Genomic DNA, 19,620 nt, shown 5'->3' with positions numbered 1-19,620 from the left:
CAGCTGTGTGGCGGTGTTTTCCCCAGCCTTCCTCCCATCTCTGCCTCAGTTTCTGAATCTTCTTCCTGGGCTTTGGGCTCAGAACATTTGGATTGTGATATTAAAGAACAAGAGCGGTTTTCAGCCTGAGAACTCCTCAGAGCTCGCTTCTCAGATCTGCCACTAACACAAACCACCTGCAGGAGTTACAGCCAGCTTTCGACATTGTTTTCTTTGGACAAAGTGTTTCACTTTTCCTTCATCTGCAAGCTTATGTCTTGTAAACTGCTGAACTGGTATTCTTCTGTTCCCTTTTAAGCCTTGTGATGTGGCAGCTTTTACGTGACACCCTCCCCAGCCCCGACTCTCATCTTCCTCTCCCAGACTGACTCACTTACCTCCTCCAAAGCCAGTCCTCCCCCTACCACGACCACTTCCTTTTATTATTTGGGGGAAATTGGGGAATTTTTCTGGTTTCCAGGGGTAATTTCTGTGGTTAGACTTTAGGGGCCTCTCACCCTGCTCTTCCAGACATAAGGCATCTGGGTGTGAGTCTCAGCCAGCGTGGAATTCCCTCAATGTCCCATGTCTCATGTGACTGCGAAAGGGATAAAATATTCCTTAAGTTAAAGCGTCTCATGGACCTGGTACCACTTACCACTGAAACCTGTGGTGTGTGATCTCTTGACTTCTTTCGCTAAACCCTCATGGACAATACGGCTATAGGTGATTATGTTAGCGATACAAGGAAGAAATCTCAGTAGCATAAGAGAGATCTTAAAGTGAAAACATCAGGAGACAAACCACATCTTCAGCCACTGGCTGGACATGGATGGCTTGAGGCGCTTGGCCAACCCTAAAGCATAGCTTCATACACTGCTGAAAACAACCAGCCAAGAACCAGAGTGATGACAGAGGTCAATAGGAGAAACTGCATATTCAGTCACAAGTATATATGTCCTCTATAAACTGGCAGAGATGTTACCAGGCCCTTGGGTCACCAGTCGCATCAACTCAGAGGGAAAATAGTGAAAGAACAGCTTTCTGAGCTTAGTGGGATCGTTGTCAGTAAAGAGAATATGGGAGATTGAAGATATGATATTATTTTTAAAAACCTAATAAACCACCCTGTTCTATAGCTGAGAGATTAGTCAAAGAACTTTAAGGCAATCTAAAGCATTGAATTCACATGCAAATACACTATTGAAGGGTATCTCAATGAATTTTACTACAGTCGTTTGATATGTTAAAATGATTCTGTATGAACCTGAGAGCCACTGGTCAGAACACCAGAATACGAAGGATGTCACCTTTCAATTTTCAGTGTCAGTAATGTCTTGGTTTCCCAGTTTAGAAAACTGAGAATTTCCCTCCTTGGCAAGCCTAATTGCCACATGTCTGTAAGAATGACCTCTGTGTAACACAGTTCAAACTGACAATGACTGTGAGTATGATTCAACAGGAAGCTTGTATGTAGACCAGATTCAGATGTGGAAACAAAATCGGGACATATATCTTCATCGGTACGATCAATATTATGGACATTATGTCTTGTTGACAGGTCATTTGGTGAGATTAGCAAGTTTGTGGTGACCGTTCAGGAGAGAGTAGTGGCCAGTGAGAGACCTTTACAACCTGGGTGTAGCATACTGTCCAGGCTATTTGTACATGACTCACCTTTTTGCATTCCCTATTACAAATGCAGGCCAGAAGTAGGCCAAAGTGGACTACTTGCTATTTCTTATATGTGGTATTCCATTTTCTATCTTTGGGCCTTTGTACTGATTGTTCCTCATGCCTGGAGTTTAATGGGGGAGGGGTGGAATGGGAAGCTGGTCAGACATTTGCTTTGGGAAAATAACTCTGGTAGGTAGATTGCAGGGGTAGAAACTTGAAGCAAGGAGACCAATGAAGAGGCCATTGCAGTAATCCATTTGAGAGGTGATGAAGACCTGCAATGGCATGGTTGTTGTGTAAACCGAGACAAGGAGATAAATGCAGAAGAAGCTTCAAAGAAAAAAAAATGACAGGATTTGACAACTGCCTGGATATATGGGTTGAATGAAAGTAAGGAGTTGGATATAATAAGGTTGAAAATTTGAGTGATTTCAAAGATGGCAGTAGCCTTCCCAGAAATTGGCAAGTTCAGAAGGGTGGGTTGGGGGTGGTAGATAATATAGTGATATATGTGACCACCCTATGTATGCTGCACGTAAATTTAGTTGATCATGAATATTCCTACCAACAAGCTGTATACAAAATAAATACAAGGTAAATTTTTTTGTGGACATAGTATTAGAAGATGGGGATATTAGAAAGATTTCTTGTAGAAGGTGTCACTCGAGCAGATTTTTGCAGAAAACATGGGAACTGGATAAAGAAATAGAAGCCCAGAGAGAGGTGATTTACCCAAGACTGCATAGGTAATAGTAAGTTGTAGAACTGAAATCTGGGCCTAGGCCATGTGACTTTAAAATCTGTGTCTTTCTAATTATGAAGAGCCCAAATCTTTAATTCTTATGTTAGCTTTGGGTAATTTTTTCTCATCTGTATGATTTGGAAAACAGCTATAGTTACAAAGTTCAGAACAGAACCAGAATTGAGAAATTTTAAGTTCACACAAGGAACCCAGACCACACCTGGGACAAGGGGCGTGCCCTCATTTGAGGAGTGGAGCAGGGGACTAAGGACACCAACAAGGCCACTGTAAGCAAGGTTATGCTCTTGTTTCTGTACAGCTGAAGGGCTGCAGATGATATTAGCATCTTTTAAGTAGGTACCTTCTTAAAGATGGCAATGTGGGGAAAATCCATCGCAGTTGCCTGGTTCTAATCATGGCTCTGGTTCAGACTATTCAAAGTCTCTTCTCTTATAAAATCTTATTTGGGAGAGGCAGAGAAAGAGTTCTGGGTCTTGAATTAATGAACATTCATTAATCATCTACTGTATACCAGGCATTGTATTAGGATCTAGAGGAAAAAATACGAAAGTGAGACAATTCCTGCCCTCCAAGAACTTATGTTGTTTTTTAAAAAAAGGTTATATTCCATTAGGGAAATATACAGAGGAAGGGAGTTTTGTTTGAGTGAGTCACTGGAAGTGGTGCTAGATATCAGAACTAGAAGCAGTGGGTACAGATTACAAAGATGTAAATTTTGCTTGATATAAGGGAAAACTCCCTAACAATTAGAATTATTCTTGCTCCCGAAAGGTAGTGGATTCCTCCTAATTGGAAGCCCCCTAGAGGAGGCTGAGTGACCACTTTTCTCGAGTTTTGTGGTGGGGATTTTCCTTTGGGTATGGCTTGAACCAGATATCCATAGAGGTCCCTTGGTTCTGGTTTCAAGGCAAAATGGTGAGAGATGTGGGAAACAATGTTGACTGTGAGTCTCTCCAAACTCCTTCTGAATCCTGGGAAATTGGTTTAATATTCTTCCAGTGGAATGAAATGGGCAATGCGACAGTTGTCTTACAATCACATACTTTTGCTTCACATTAGAGATTCATTAGCTCATATGTGATCACTGATGTTGGCTTGTGGCTAGTCTTGTGAGCAAAATAAAAAGATAAACAGAAGGTCTAAACTTGAATTCCTGAGGTTAGAGCTTTAAAAGAGTGATTCTCCAGGGGTCTTTAATGGTTCCGTGAGATGAAATTTCCTCAGGTTCACAAATTTTTCTAGGAAGTTGAATCATTGTAACTTGTTCCTAAATAGAAGCTTGCTAGCCCCAGGAGACAGGGTCACCCAGTTTGTGAAACTTTGCTATTCTTAGAGAGGTCTTATGTGAACTTCAGCCCCAAGAGTTAAAGACCTATGTAGAGGATGAATTTATTCAGTAATGATTAATTAAGTTCCTACTATGTGCCAGGCATTCTTCTGGGCCTTCAGAATACAAAGACAAAAATGAACAGTGTGTGCCTCAAGAAGTTTACTTTCTATTGGCATTTGCTATGACTAGTATGCTTATATTATAGGCATGGGTTAAAAATTAGTGCTTTGATGTGGGCTCCAGAATGGCTTAGCCTGTGTCCACTAGATATGTTTCTTTAAAACTGTACAATGAAAACTATGTGTATTACTTGATCAGTAGGTACTTATTGAGTGTCTCCTATGTCTCCAGTGACTGGACTACAAAGCCAAAAGTGAAAGTCCCTTCCTAAAAGGAAAGATGACAGGAGCATATAGTTATATGCAAAACACAAAAAGAGCAGTGCAGCATATACTTTGGGACAGAAGGCACCAGCAACTAGAAGGACTGGAAAAAACCCTATTAAACAAAAGGTGGTGGGTGCTTGAGCTAAGCCTTGAAAGAAATCCAGGATTCCAAGAGGCTGAGGTTTGGGGGGAATGCATGGAATGGGAGTCCAACAGTGCAAAGACTGAACCATAGAATGCTGGAATAAGGTTCGAAGGGTAGGTTGGGGGCTGGATCATAAGGACCTTTAAATGCCAGATGGAAGCATCTATATTTGTTACTAGCAGTAATCAGGGATAGCAGAGCTCTGTCACTTTACTAGAGATCTTTACAACTGCCTTAGCCATCCTCGTCACTCTCAGAGCTTTTCTGAGCTGAGGCCATAGCCAGGTGGTGGGTCTCCTTTAAAGGTTGTAAATCTCAACATCTACATTTTCTGAAATATCAAATCATATTTTCCGTATTGACTTCTACCACAATTCCAGACATGTATTTCCACAGGGAAAAAAAAAATAGACCTAAGAAAACTTTTTTTTAAAGAGACTGGTAAGACATTTTTTCAAGATTGTTTTCAAGACTGCTTTAGTTAATAGTTGACCTTTCTTGTTCCCTCTGCCCCTTGTGTCTGCCCTTCTAGATGCAAATGTTGGACAAATTTCCTATGGAAGGAGGCCAGAAGGACCCAAAGCAGAGGATTATTCCCTTTCTGCCTGGTGAGTATAATCAGGACTTCTTAAGCTTATGACTTTTGTTTACTGTAATTGAGTGGAATTTGTGGGTCCCAGGATACTTTACAAAATGTTCTTTGAGACAAGCAGTTTATAAAAGAGGCAGAGAATTCTCCTATCTTTGTAAGTGTTTATGTTCTTCTAGTTTTTTCTTAGAAAAATTATTTACCTGATGCTACAGCTAAGAAATCACCAGGGTTTCTGCCCAGACCCTGGGAAGTTTCTCTCTGCCCCTGACTGGCTCTCTAGACTATTCATAGCCACCTTTGTATCATCTTTAACATTCATGGTGTCTGCTAAGTGCCACAGGAAACCTGAGTGGGGTGTGGTGAAAAGATGATCTCTTTATTCAAGATGCTTACAGAGGAGGCATATAACAATGGTCACGCACTGCCTAGGAGCAGAGAGACTGGAGTCCTAAGAGTGTACAAGCCAGCCACAGTAGTCAAAGGAACTGAGGTTGTTTAGCCTGGAGAATTGGGGTGAGAGAGCTTAGTACAGTGTCTAGCACACAGTAGGTGCTTAATAAATGTTTATTGATTGGAGAAGACCGGGAGGATGGGGGGGGGGGAGGCATGATAACTTCAAATACTTGGAAGGGTGTCATGTGGAAGATGGATTAGGTCTATTCTGTTTGGCCCCAAAGGGCAGAACTAGGATTCTGGACCAAAGCTGGGCTTGAAGTAGGGGAAAACTCCTTAATTAAAGTGGTACAAGCTGCCTTGGGAGATTGTGGGCTTCTCCTCTTCAAGCAGTGGTTGGACAACTATTCTTCATGAATGTTGGGAATTCCTTCTGGATATAGGTTAATGTTGAAGCAGCTAGGTGGCACAGTGGATAGAGCTTCCTGGAGTCAGGAAGACCTAAGTTCAAATGTGACCTCCGATACTTGCTGTCTGCGTGACCCTGGGCAAGTCACTTAACCCTCTTGGCCTCAGTTTCCTCATCTGTAAAATGAGCTGAAGAAGGAAATGGCAAACTACTCCAGTATCTTTGCCAAGAAAACCCCAAATGAGATCGCAAAGTCAGACGTGACTGAAGCAACTAAACAGCCACAACATGGGTTAAGACTAGATGGCTTTTGTGATAGTCCTGGTCCTTCCATAGGCCATGTAAACCTCATGCAAGTCACTTTCCCTTGCCTATATGTCACAGGATTGTAAATTTAGAACTGAAAGTGATCTCAGAAGCCACCTAGTCACCCTGGAATTTTACAGATAAAGAATTGAGATTCAGAGAGATTTAATGACTTTCCTCCAGGGTCACAATCTAAGGGTATGATGTGGAATTTTTCTCCAAGTCTTTTTTACTCCAAATCCATCACACATACCATATCAGGTCCTCATCTATTGTAAAAGGAGGGGGTTTAATTAAGTGATCTTCCAGGCCTAAAATCCTATAATACTGTTCATCAGAAGTAGGAGACCAGGAAAACAAATATTAATAGTGTGGATAGGAGGTCAATGTTATTAGTCAGCTACGTTATATACAAATTATATGAGAGAATGACGCAGTTATCCGCTGAGTAGCAGAAGATGTACGCAACCTTTCCACATTACTTTTCATTGTTTTCTTTCTCTCACTTGGATCTGGTGATAAATCTCTTTGCTACTGACAGTGTTTGATGCACTAGGATTAGGACCCTAATGCCATACATTCTTTAGACCGAGGCTATCATCCTTTCCTCACTGCAAACCTTTCTTATAAAACAAATGTACATTTTGCAAGCATTTCTTTAACATCTAATATGTGACAGGCATTATGTTAAGCATTTGGGATGGACAAAAATGTCCCTGCTGTTAATAAATTGATGTTCTGTCAGACAAGTATCAGAAAAATAAGATTATAGGCACTGAAAGCACAAATTGCACTCTTTCGTTATTTGTATTAATGATGATCTCACGTTTGCTTAGCAATTTATGGTTACAAAGGACTCCTTGTGTCCTTACAACACACCTAGAAGGCAGTTAGTCCAAGTATTTATTATCCTTATTTTGGACGAATAAAACCAGAAAGCATCCAGGCACTGTGCTTAGAAAGCAAAAACAGTCCCTCCCCTAAAGGAGCTCATATTCTAATGAAGGTACATGTCGGTACCTTTCTAATGGAGGCGACTTCATTTACGTACATATAGAGTAGATGAAAGATAATTATTGAAGGGAAGGCACTAGCAGCTTGGAGGAGCAGGAAGGGCCTCCTTCAGAAGGAGCAGCTAGGTGGTACAACGGACAGAGCCTTGGGAGATACCCAAGGTTAGTGAGTGTGACATGAATGAAGATCCAGGAGAGGAAACTGAGGAGTGATAAGACAGATAGGAGAACCAGAAGAAAGCAAACCTAGGGAGAAGAGATTATCAAAGAGAAGGTGATAACGGCGTCAAATCCTGCAGAGAAGTCAAAAAAGACAGAGATTAAGAAAAATTTTATTTGTCAATTAGGAGATTATTTATTACAACTCTTTGAGAAGTGAGGTCAGAAGAGGTAGTAAGCAATCTGCCCATAATCCTACAGCTTGGCAGAGTTGGGGACATGGACCCATGGACCCAAAGTTATAAGATTATAGATTTAAAGCTGGAAGGGACCCTGGAAGCCGTTAAGTGTAACTCCCTCCTTTTATAGATGTGGAAACTGAGGAACAGAAGGGTTAAGTAAATTGTCCAGGGTCACAAGGCTACTGAGTATATGAGGCAAGATTTGAACCCAGGACTTCCTGACCCCAATTCTAGTGCCCAGACTATTATACCATGCTGCCTCTAAAGTTAGTTTACATCAAGCTGAAGATTCTTTTTGCTCTACCGGAACTGGTAGATTTCTTCCACATGAAGAGTGAGTTTTACTGAGTATAACTTACTTAAGTATAGTACCTGGGAATCCAATAGAACTTTCTTTATCAGGCCCCCAGTTAATCTAGACTCTTTGAGAGGAAGCTGACTTAAACTGTAAGATTTAGGACTAGAAAGGACCCTGGAGATTAGCTAGTCAAACTCCCACATTTCTTTTCATTTCTCTTTTTCTTTTCTTTTCTTTCCTTGATTTTCTAGAGGGATATTTGCTTTACATATAGAGCAAGAACAAACACACAAACGTTTTCTCCTGATATTTTAATCCTTACTATCCCATCTCCTTAGGGGAGGGAGGAGAAGATGGAAATTAGGCTTCTCAGTATTCCTACGTAGTAGTGAGCCCGCCAAGTTTGTGTCCAAAGGCAGTGCTACTGCCGCATGAGTCCTCCTGCTCCATTGGGATCCCAAAGGTCATCCTGGAGGTGGTCAGTCACTTTTTGCTCCTTAAATATGGATTCTACATTCAGAGTAAAACCCAGCCTGGATTCTAACTCTTAGATTCCGTGGCTCTCTCTTTGACACATAAGGTCAGAGACTCCACTCCCACTCCTAGAACGGGGAACAAACAAAAAGAGGCTCATGAGCCTTAGAGAGAGGAGGAGTCCCAAAGGCCTTCCCCCTTACCACAAGGTTTCACTGGACACCATGAGCAAGAGTCACCAGTTCCTCAAGATGTAAATGAGGCAAAGACGCAAAGAAACTAAAGAAACAGTACAAAAAGAGTACCTCATTTTTCAGATACAGAAACCGAGGCCTAGGGAAGGTTAGCAAGTAAGTAGCCAAACCAGGATTGAAACCTTGATCTTCTGAATTCATATCCAATACCCTTTCCACTCTGTTCTTTCTAAGACTCATACAAGGGGACCCCAGCCTCTCTATTAGATAAGTTTTTGCCTTGAAACTATGACCCAGCAAAATGTTATTTCTCTTTTCTTCTAACCTCTAAGGCAGGCTTAGAGATATTCCTTTCCCAGTTTTTATTCAAACATGATTTCAGCAGTACAGGCATCTCCAATTGTAGGAACTACCTCCCACAATACTAGTCATATATATGTATGATTTAAGACAGGTATTGACAAACTATTAACTACCTGTTTACAAGCTAAGAATGATTTTTATGTTTTAAAGTACAATAAAACTTTATTTAAAAATGTAAAAACCATTCTTATCTCATGGCCTACTATAAAAACAGGCTGCAAAAATAGGCCCCGGAAAAAAAAATAGGCCCCAAGATGGCCATGCAGACTGTAGGACCCCAATTTAAGAGATTTTGCCAGAGGCATCTAGAAGTTAAGTAATTTGCCCAGGCTTGCTCAGCTTGTAAATTCATTACTCGGGATTATGAATTTAAGAGCTGACAGAGACCTGAGGAATCTTTTAGTTCACCAGTTCCCCACTTAAGTTACAGATGGGGAAACTAAAACCCGAGGTCAGAGTTGAACCCTGGTTTTCCTGACTCCAAACCCAGCATTATATCATTATGCAACATTTCTTCTATTTCCCTAACAACAATCATGATCATAACAATAGCTAGCATTTACATATCGCTTTAAGGTTTGAAAGCAGCTTTACCGATATTATTTCATTTTCTCCACACAACAACTCTGACGGGCATACTAGAATATATACTGGAATTATGCTTAGCTTCAATTGACCTGAAAAAGATTCACTGGATTCCAGGCATGCACCACATATTCTTAGAATATAGTACAATAGATGACTGTAACTTTACTGGATAAAAATGAACAGTCACAATGGTCTTTAGAAAATCTCTCCCAGAGAGAGAGAGAGTCAAGAGTACCTTCTTTGACCTCCTGAAGCTTTATTGATCACAGGCTCCCCACCCCCACCCAAGAATTAATGTGAACACTGTTTCCAGAAACTGGACTTCTTTGTAACAAGCTGCGGTGACCACTTGTTGCATTCATGGAATCCCTTCGGTCCTCCAAACCCCCTTATGTAGAGTGACCCTCTGGAATTTCTCCTCTCAACTTCCCCAAAGGCATTTCCTGCAGCCCAGGAGAAGCGGGGATGGGGGGAGCTCTCTAAAAATGTTCTGTTTCCCAGGGACACAGTGGAGGTCTGACTTCACCCTCCAAGCTCTAAGACTCTAGCATCAGCAAAACAAGAGCTAGTCTGATATTAGCACCAAAAAGGGGTGGGAAGCAGCCCTGTGCAATTTTCCATTCTGACCAGAGCTGGAAAAGCTAACTTGGCCGAGGGCATGGCTTGAATAATAAGAATTACAGTTTGGCCTTCTTCCACCATAGAAAACAAAACCCACTGGTTCCCACCAGAATGCTTCTCTTTTTGCAAAGCAACAATTCTACTCCAAAGAGCCTAACTGATCCTGCAGAAGGCTGGAAAACCATACTATTGTGCTCTCCTTGTCTGGGGGCTCCGATGAGAAGGCTCTGAAACTGGGGGCATCCAGTCAGTTCTTCACACATGAGTCTGTGACTGGAGCACCGTAGACTAGTAGTAGTGTGATTCTACCTCATTGCAAATAAAATGAAGGCCTGAACATCTGAATAAGGCATCTCTGGTGATAAATTTTTAAAGTCGGTGAAACATGTAATGGATTTGATTTGATCTGAGGGGTTTAGGGGGGAGGAGTTTTTAAGCCACATTAGAGGAGAAATGACATTAGCTGCAGTGTGACAGCATGGAAACATCATCGGTCTTGAAGTCAAAATTGTCATTCAATCGTATCCGACTCTTCATGACCCCATAGGCCATAATGTCCGTGGACTTTTCCTGGCAAAGATACTGGAGTGGTTTACCTTTTCCTTCTCTAGTGGATTACTTGCCCAAGGTCACAGAGGTAGTAAGTATTGGAAGGCCATATTTGAACTCAGGTCTTCCTCGCTCCAGGCCCAGTGCCTCCTAGGCAAACAGAGGTAAAGGGCCTTGCCCAAAGTCACACAGCTAGTGTCTGAGGCTGGATTTAAACTCAGGTCTTCCTGACTCCAGTCATCCACTGAGCCACCTAGTTGCGTCTGAAATCAAAATACCTGTGTTCATATCCTGGTTCCATCACTTATTAGCTGTGCGATCTTGGGAGAGTCATTTAAATTTATTTTCCTCATCTGTAAAAATGGAGATAGTATTTATACTGCTTTACCATTCAAGGTGGTTACGAGGAAAGCACTTTGTAAATTGTCAGTTTTAACAACTGACAATTCTCATAATGATGACTCCCCGTTAAAGAAATGTAAGTTATTCTCGTAATGATGACTCCCCTGAGCTGCTTCCACTGAAGAATTCTGGGAATCCCCTTGAATCCTTTTTTTTTAATAAGGATTCTAATGGTTCCATTTGCTAGGAAATTCATGTTTTCTATTTTATGGAAGAAAGTGATTTATTCAAGGGTTTTAAAGCCACATTAGAAAGGTGGTGAGCAAGAAAGTGAGTTATTCAAGGGTTTTAAAGCCACATTAGAAAGGTGGTGAGCTAGAACTTTCGTTCGTAGAGCTAAACTATCTTTAGAGCTACATCTCTAATTTTTTAGTGTAAATTAGTGAGAAGATAGGATTCAATTCACAGAATTTCACCTCATAAGCACTTTTTCCCAGGAATGCATCTGTTCTGAATTTTAAAGGATAATTATACAACTGTTTAATTTAGTAAGGTAATTGAGGGAGATGCATAAGCCGCTCTATTGTAAAACTTGTTTTTAAAAAATGTTTCTACTAACCATATTTAATTTTTTTTTTACCCTCAGTGTAAGGGGTGGGGTCAGGGAGGTTACTGGACAAAAAGACACAGATAGGAAGGCTTGTGTTTCCCTGAACACTTTGATAATATTTTTGTACTTCTTTTCAATCTGTCCCCTCCCCTCTCTTTTGAGGCACGTATGGTTGGTTGTATGCCTCTGCTTTTCTTCCATACTCTTTGGAGAAGGAATTTTAGCACCGTATGATCTTTGCAGATAAGATGGATATTTGGCCAAGTGTAAGGTTAGTAGAATGAAGACTTGGTGACATAGGCTGTGGAAAGGTAAAGAGAAATCTGTTCTGCAGACTTTTTTCAGACCTTTCCCAGTGTCTTCCTCCACATCAAACTAATTGCTCTAAACCACCCCATTCCCCTCCATTGACAGAGCATAGAATCATGGGGAGGGTGCACAAAGATGATCTACAAAGTATAAAAATACTTACAGATTTCCATTTTAAATTTTAACTCATGACAGCAGTGTCCTGGTCTCTTCCACTCTAGGCAAAATCCTCTTCAGACGCAGCCACATCAGAGATGTAGCTGTCAAACGCCTGATTCCCATTGATGAATACTGTAAGGTGAGTATGTTGAAAGCTATCTCAATTGGCAGTCCCATCTTCCCTGTCTTTAGAGCTGTCATTCTCCCTTGTAGTATCTATCACTCCATTAGATAGTAAGCTCTTTGAGGGCAGGAACTATCTTTTGCCTCTTTTTATGTCCCCAGTACTTAGCACAGTGTCTGGCACATAGAAGGCCCTTAATAAATATCTAGTGATTGGTTGATTGCTCTCTCCGTGGAATTGACTTTATGCAGCATACTATACACATATATTATATATTATTATCTCTTGACAGGGACAAGGTAGTATCTTTTTGTTTTGCATGCACACATGCATACATCTGTCTGTTTCTCTCATATTCCTCTCATATTTTTCTTTTTTGTGGCATGCAGCATGGTGTTCAGGAATCAACTCTGTTAGGTGTCATAGGGTGACATGAATGAGTATACGGTATTGTACAGGCAGACTCAGCAACTGGGCTTGGGTGTCTCTAGGGCTGTAGTTCTGGAGTGAGAGGACTCAGTCCTATTGGGAAGTGTCCTGAGTCAGTGGGATTCCTGAGCCAAGGGATCTCTTCCTAAAACATTTCTTCATTCTTTAAACCTCGATCCTTCAAAGGCACAGATTCACTCCAAACTAAACCACTATGGGGGAAAAATAAAACCTTGGAGGATTACACTGTGGATAAAAAGCACATTTAATGGGTATTGAGATGTAAATGAAATGACTAGATACTTCATCATCTCTTTGTAAGAAGGGAGATATGTTAGTGGCTCCCAGGTATGGAGGAGATCAGGAGAGTAGAGGAAAAGGAGGCATGAGACCAAAGTAAGAGGCAGGTAGTCAAGAGAGTGCTGGACTTATGCCAAAAAGACTTGGGTTTGAATTCTGCCACAGACAGCTACCACCCTTGTGACCCTAACCTCTCTGAGTTTCCTTATCTATAAAATAGGGATAATAAAATGAAAGATATCTGTGCAGTGCTTTGCAAACCTTAAAGCCCTATATAAATGGTATTTATCACTATTACTAACATGTTCAAAGGGTCATTTCTCAGAAAACTCAGGCAAATTCAAACTCCCCCTTTACAGAGAGACTTAAAAAACATATGAGCTCATAAAACTGCCATCTTTTCTTAGACAACTCCAGGTATGGGACAAAGGAAATGACAAAACCTAGTGACACTGAGTGATGTGGGGGAAAGGGCATTGACCTTGGAATCAGACCTGGGTTTGGATCCCAGCTCTAACCTTTCCTAGGATGTGACTCACAGACAAGTCACTTAGCCTTTTCTTTCCTCATCTGTAGAGTGGGGATGATGATTTATGCTTCTAAATCAGATGTACAAGATTTATACTCTACTAGGGTGGTAAAGAAAGTGCTTTTAAACCGTAAAGCTATGTGGAAATGGGAAACATTATTGAAGTTGTCCACTTCCCTTTATGTGCCATTAAGGGACAATCTCCCTTTGTCTGAGTCCATGCCCTGCCAAGAATACTATGCTCTTAGACCTCTCGAGGTCACTCTGCCAAGCTGATGAGTGCTGTCCCAGCATGTCCCCCCATGCTTTCCTAATGTGCCAGCTTAACTTCTCTCCTCCTACCTAATTATGAGCCAATTTTGTCTGTCTTTATAAGTCTAACTTCTCAAATCTGAAGAGTAATCCACACATACCTCCCCACATGTAGGACACATATAATTCCCCATCCCCACCACCGTCACCAAATTCGATTTTGGAAGAAAAAGTCCTTAAGTGATAAGAAACTACTGCCTTCTGCTTCTGGCTGTTGTGTTTGATGGTGTAAGATATAATGAATCCATTTGGCTTAACAACTGGAACATAATGCCTGATGTTCTATGACCCACTTAGAAGTGTTCTCTCCCTCTGGTTAATGCATTGCATTCTGCAATAATGTGTAATAAAGTGGATGTTTAGCCTGAATTTCCACATCCTTACTTCCTCCAAAGGAAGAGGCCAGTCTCTGGAATAAGCTAAAATTGTTGGGAGTATCATATGGGCAGAGAGTTAAGCAGGACTTTCTCTGTGCATATTATGCCCTGCACTAACTCCCTGTATCTTACCCAAAGGGGTCTAGATCTCTCTCAAAGTACGATGAAAGATATTTTTATGGTCTGTCTGTCCCCATCTGTGCCTTGAGAGATGCAGTCCCAAAACAGGACAACTCAGTGTTTTTTCAGGAACCAAATGGCTTCTCTTCTCTTTTATATTTTGTTAATAATAAATATTTGCTGGATTTCAAAGTAAAAATTCATCGTTCAGATTCCCACCATGGCTAGAAAGAGATGAAATTGAACGTGTCTGTGCAACCACTTGTGACTAGATTGGTTTTGTATTCACTAGAGAAAGAGATTGGCACTAAAATTAGGTCTTGCATTGTCTGGGGACATTGCTTTTCCAGTCTTGTCCCTTGTTATTTGGATTGGCTGTGTCTGCTATGGCATCTAAGTAAAGAAGTTTCCTCTAAGTGCCAATTTGTGCTGGGTGCCCTGGGCTCATTTATAGATCAGTTCTTTTTTAATGTTTTTCCTGTTCTTTTCTTCTTTACCTTTTTATTGGGAGCCTGAGCTCCCAGACAAAACTGAGCTAAATAGGATGAGTAGAGGCTGTCACAAGTCTGAGAGATGACAGTATTCAGGTGCCTGCTTTGTGCACAGATAGCAGTCATCACCAATTTCCTGATGCCCTTTGCCTCTCAAACTTGGTGGAGTTACCAGCCTATCATTAGCAAGCATTTTAAGCATCTTCTAGGGGTGCAGCCCTGGGTCAAATGCCAGTGGAAGGCACACAGTCTGGCTCAGGAGACAATGCTAAACATTCACACATTCATAGATTTAGAGCTAGAAGGGACCTTAGAAGTCCTCTGATCCAGATGGGGAAACTGAGGCACAGAGAAATTAAGTGATTTGCCCAAGATCATACAGTTAGTAAGTACCAAGTCTGCAATTTTCGATTTGAACCCAGTTCCTCTGATTCCAAATCCCAGAATGCATGAAACAGAAACAGCTACAATGATTGTAAATGACTACAGCGTCCCAAAAGTTTTAGTGCAGACTGTATGCTTATCAAGGCTTATACCTGCACTAAGACTTTTGGGATATCCTGTATGTAATGTCCGGTTTAGTCTACAAATGCAGAGAAAGTGGAATAACTTAGTGTGCTATCCTGCTTAACTCGAGATGTGAGAATGAGTTCCAAACCACTGAGTGAAGTTAGGGATGAAAAAGAAAAACCCAAACATACTGAAATCCCTTTTGGATTCTTTGATCCACATGTGGATTCCCTCTGGATTAGTGCTGAAGAAACTGATGTGGTCACAAAAAAGGGGGGGGGGCAATAAAAATCAATGAGGCATAAATACCAAGTGTTTTAAGTAAATAAGACTTTTTCAAGAAAATGTCATTACATTTGACAGTTTATAAAGTTTTTACCATAGAGTGCTAATGAATATATCTACCATTCCAGAATTCAAGGGAAGTTCAGTGGTGTGGGCAGGGGGCCACATGAGGATGGGGCAAGCAAGAGCCCTGTACTAGACTGTACTGGTCCCTCCCCTCACCCCCAGCTAACCTGTCAGCTGCTTGAGGGGTGAGAGTAAATGATGTTGCTCTTATTTTCCACAAAGCTTAGCATAGGACTGAATACATAGTATAGTTAGTTACCTACTCAGTCAGTACTTTGGGGTTAGTTAATTGACTGATCAACACAGGAATATCTAAACACTCAGCCCTTGATCCATTCATTCTAACTCTGTGTGTTTGGTAAGGAATCCATCCCCATCCGCGGATGCTGCACTTTTTCCTTTGGTTTTCTGTTGCCAGATGGGTAAAAACTGAAAATAAAAACAGCATCTGGTGGGTGGGAAATAATTTGATGTTTCCACAGTGTCTTTAACCAGTATATATCATTGTTAGAGCTCAGTGTCTTCAGACAGTCTCTTTTGAGTTCTCTGTCTTAGGAAGAAGGGGACCTCCTTGATATCACTGGGGGTCATGATGCTATTTGGAGATTCCTCCCTCTTACTTCCAGCCAAACTTCACCTACTTTGGGGAGAGAGAAGTCAGTCGCACCAAAGAGCTCTTACCACCTTGTTGAACCTTCAAGTCCCTGAACTATAACCTCAAACACAAAATCTCCTAAACCTTCTGAGAGGCCAGAATATTGAATCATATCCAGGTCCTCAAAAGAAACAGCATGGGGAGGATACCTAGCAGAATATAAAGTACAGGTCCAGATAAAGGTCTTAAGAGCTCAGTGGGAGGATGGGGGCAAGGAGACTGTGAGGGACTCTCTACCAGTTAGCCTGTGGATTTCTTTTCCCTATAGTCAGTTTTCCTACAGGGACCATACTTCCACATCTCTCTCTGTTTCCTCAGGCCCTGATCCGATTGCCACCCTACATTTCTCAGTGTGATGAAGTACTTCAGTTCTTCGAGACGAGACCTGAAGATCTGAATCCCCCCAAAGAGTAAGTTGGCTTGTTGATGGCCAGTTGGCTTTTCTTTCAGAAACATCCATTGAAACCAGTATCCCTGGGGACAGCTGCATTCAAGCTTCTCCCTGTACTCTGACCATGCATGCCACAGTATCCCAAGATAGTGGGCAAACTGGTGCTGCTCTAGGAAGTAAACAAAATTTGAATTAAAAATACATACCAGAAGCTTATACCTCAAAGTTGCAGATAAAACAAATTTAGTAAAAGGATGACACAGACTAAACACTTTTTTAAAAAGCCTTTAATGAAAAAGGAAAGAAAGAAAAGAGGGGAAAGACTATGTTGATTGAAGGGATAAGATAGTTGGGAAAACTGAAGGTTGAAATGACTACCTAGAATGGAGTAGGGGGTTTCTAGGCATGGAAAAATAGGAGGAAAAAACAGGGAGAAACTTCTGTTCCAGGGCTAGGTTTAGACGACCATTTTGTACACCAGCACAAATGCCTGAAAGCTCAACTTAGCTTGAACTTAATAAAAAGGTTGAGAAAGTGTAATGGGCTGTGGGCGGACCCTTCTATGTTGAAAGAGTTCTGGGCTACAGTAGCATCCGCTACTGAAAGTCTATTTCCTGCTCAGGGAGAAAGCAGTCTTCTCTCTGTTTGGTTGGAGTAGGGAGTGGGTGGAGAGGACCAGCACCAGGATCTGAAAACCATTTAAAGAGAAGAAGATTAAATGTCCTGCTTTTGCCTATCTGTCCAGAGATTCTCAAAGTCTTAAGTCCTTGAGGTCACTTAAGAACCCTGAGATGAGCAAGGAAGAAATTCACTCTCACAGAGAATATTTATTATGGGCCCAGTCTTTCATCATTAATAGTTTTATTACAGTCTCCAAAATTACTTAGTTCTCACCTTTTACTGGGTTGTCATTTTTCCCATTTTTTCTTCAATATATAGTGATTTAAAATAGCAAAGGGTAGATCATAGATTTGAGAGATAATCTCAGAAGTCTCAGAGTACTGCCAAAGTGCTTCATCTCCTCCCTGAGCCCAGCCTCCTCTTCTTCCTAATGTCATTTCTGCTCTTCATTTTTTTCATTTATAGTAGAGACAATAAGAGGGATAAAGGAAGCTTACATTAGGAAATGTGAGTGATATACAAAAACAAAAAAAATTATTTTAAAAAATTAAATAAGTGTGATGTAGGTGATAGAGACTTGGCCATGGTTTCAGGAAAACCTGTATTCGAGTCCTGCCTTTGAAACGTACTGACGCTGTGAGCCTGGACAAGGCATTCAACTTTTCAGTGCCCTAAGCAGATCTCTAAGATTGTAGGTTGTAGAGTAATTACAGCTCTGCTCAGGAAAAGGGAGCTATCTATACCGCTGTAACTGTAGGTCCAGGCCAAAAAAGGTTTTTTTAAATATGGATAATAATAGCCATGCTGTCTACCTCACATGATGGTTATAAAGATCGAATAAGATATTTGATATGAAAGCATCATGAAAAGTGTCCATTGCTATAGTAATTATTAATTCCTGTTATCTGAAGTAGCTAGAACCCTCAAATAAGAACACCATAGCTAACTTCCCTTTCCAGCTTTCACTCTTTTCAGAGGTACCACCTGGAAATCCCAAAACATGAACAAGGTGACCCACAGGAAGCACCTGGTTCAGAGAACTGTAGGATTTGTTAGGCGTACGAGACCATCTAGTTAACCAATAAACATTATTAAGCACCTAATGTATTCCAGGCACTGTGCCTCATTTTACATCTGAATAAATAGAGGTTTAGAAAGGTAGAAGAGGCAGAACTCAGATTTAAACCCAGCTTTTCTTACCGCAAACCTATTGATCTTTCCACAATGTGGAAGGGAAGGATGATAAAAAGCCACTAGAAAAAGAAGTCATTTTCTGGGTTTGCGGCACCCATTTGTTTATAAGCTATCTATTCTTAGTCCCCAGCCAAATGCCCTGGTGCTTGTCTAAGCTCAGATCCAAAATACTAATTATCCAAAGACTTTGACTCCCCTGGTGAAAGCAGTTTTAAGCTGGTCCACAAGTTCCAGGGTGGACCTTGTACCACGTGATGAATAGTGATAGAAAACGACCTGACTCAGCCATCTGTGATACAATGTTTCTGAGATCTGTGTGGATGTCATCATTCATAAACAAGATAAACTCTTTCTCCAGGAAATTGAATGGAAGCCAACACTTGAAAGGAATCGGAAGATCAAGAACGCTTTTTTCATTCATTATTTCTTCCTTTATTCGGAAGTGCTGGCAGAGAATAGACTAGGTCAGCACATTCCATGTTCAGCTGCATTGCTGGCTTTGCTTCGGATTTCTCCCTGAAGTCGATGGAGGACTTCTTGTATCCATCCAGAAGAGTGGAAAACACTTGTGTTTGGAAGGGCTTTGGCCTGCCAGGGGAGGAGGGCACAGTGAGCACAAACTAATTCAGCTATGTGAAACTAAATACAGCCGTGGTAGACATGAAGGGAGGGAGAAAAATGGGTGGGAACTCATCTACAAAGACTCCTTGGAAGAGCAATGTAATTGGAGTCTGAGGACCTGGGTTCAAATCTCAGTTCTGCTACTTGCTAGCTGTATGACCTTAAGGAAAGTTGCTTTAACCTGGGCCTTGGGTTCCGCACGTGTAAAATTATAGCATTGGATGATCACTTAAATCCCATGAAGGGAGTTTGTTGTAGGGTTTTTGTAAGGGAAAGGCATGGGTAGATAGGTTGGAAAAGGTTTAGAAGAAAAAGGTATGAATGGAGACAATAAAGATTAGGAAAACCTTGGGAAACCCAACCGCACACACACTTTACACATAGGAGAATAGATCATGAGCCCACTCGATCGATGCTAGAGAACTACAACTAAGGAAACCTCTCCAAGCTTAGGAGCCCTTTCCTTCAGTCATTTTCTTGTTTGTCTATACAATACAACTCAGTGGGTAGGAAGGATCCCATGAGTCCTATGCCCCCTATCATACCCTGGTGTTTGTCCAGCATGACTACCTCATTTAAAGACAAGTGTATTGGTTAGTTATGTTTACTTAATATGTTTTCCATCACCACAGTAGCTTTCTCTGTATGCCTGCACTTGGAGGGACATTTTGGATTCGTTCTTAGATTTCTTACT

At 41.2% G+C, this 19,620-nt stretch overlaps 1 protein-coding gene across 1 annotated transcript in view; it reads left to right on the top strand.

Moving 5' to 3' along the window:
- The window catches only part of SH3PXD2B (SH3 and PX domains 2B), a 123,006-nt gene that overhangs the window by 63,385 nt on the left and 40,001 nt on the right, over nucleotides 1-19,620 (top strand). The window contains exons 3-5 of the mRNA XM_036750406.1: nucleotides 4,813-4,888; nucleotides 11,964-12,040; nucleotides 16,418-16,509. Of these exons, the coding sequence (XP_036606301.1) occupies nucleotides 4,813-4,888; nucleotides 11,964-12,040; nucleotides 16,418-16,509 (245 nt within the window). The remainder of the gene's footprint in view (nucleotides 1-4,812; nucleotides 4,889-11,963; nucleotides 12,041-16,417; nucleotides 16,510-19,620) is intronic.

The sequence above is a fragment of the Trichosurus vulpecula genome, chromosome 3 (assembly GCF_011100635.1).
Source record: "Trichosurus vulpecula isolate mTriVul1 chromosome 3, mTriVul1.pri, whole genome shotgun sequence".
NCBI lineage: Eukaryota > Metazoa > Chordata > Mammalia > Diprotodontia > Phalangeridae > Trichosurus > Trichosurus vulpecula.
The sequence above is the reverse complement of the archived record's forward strand: the minus strand, read 5'-3'. Positions and strand labels throughout refer to the sequence as shown.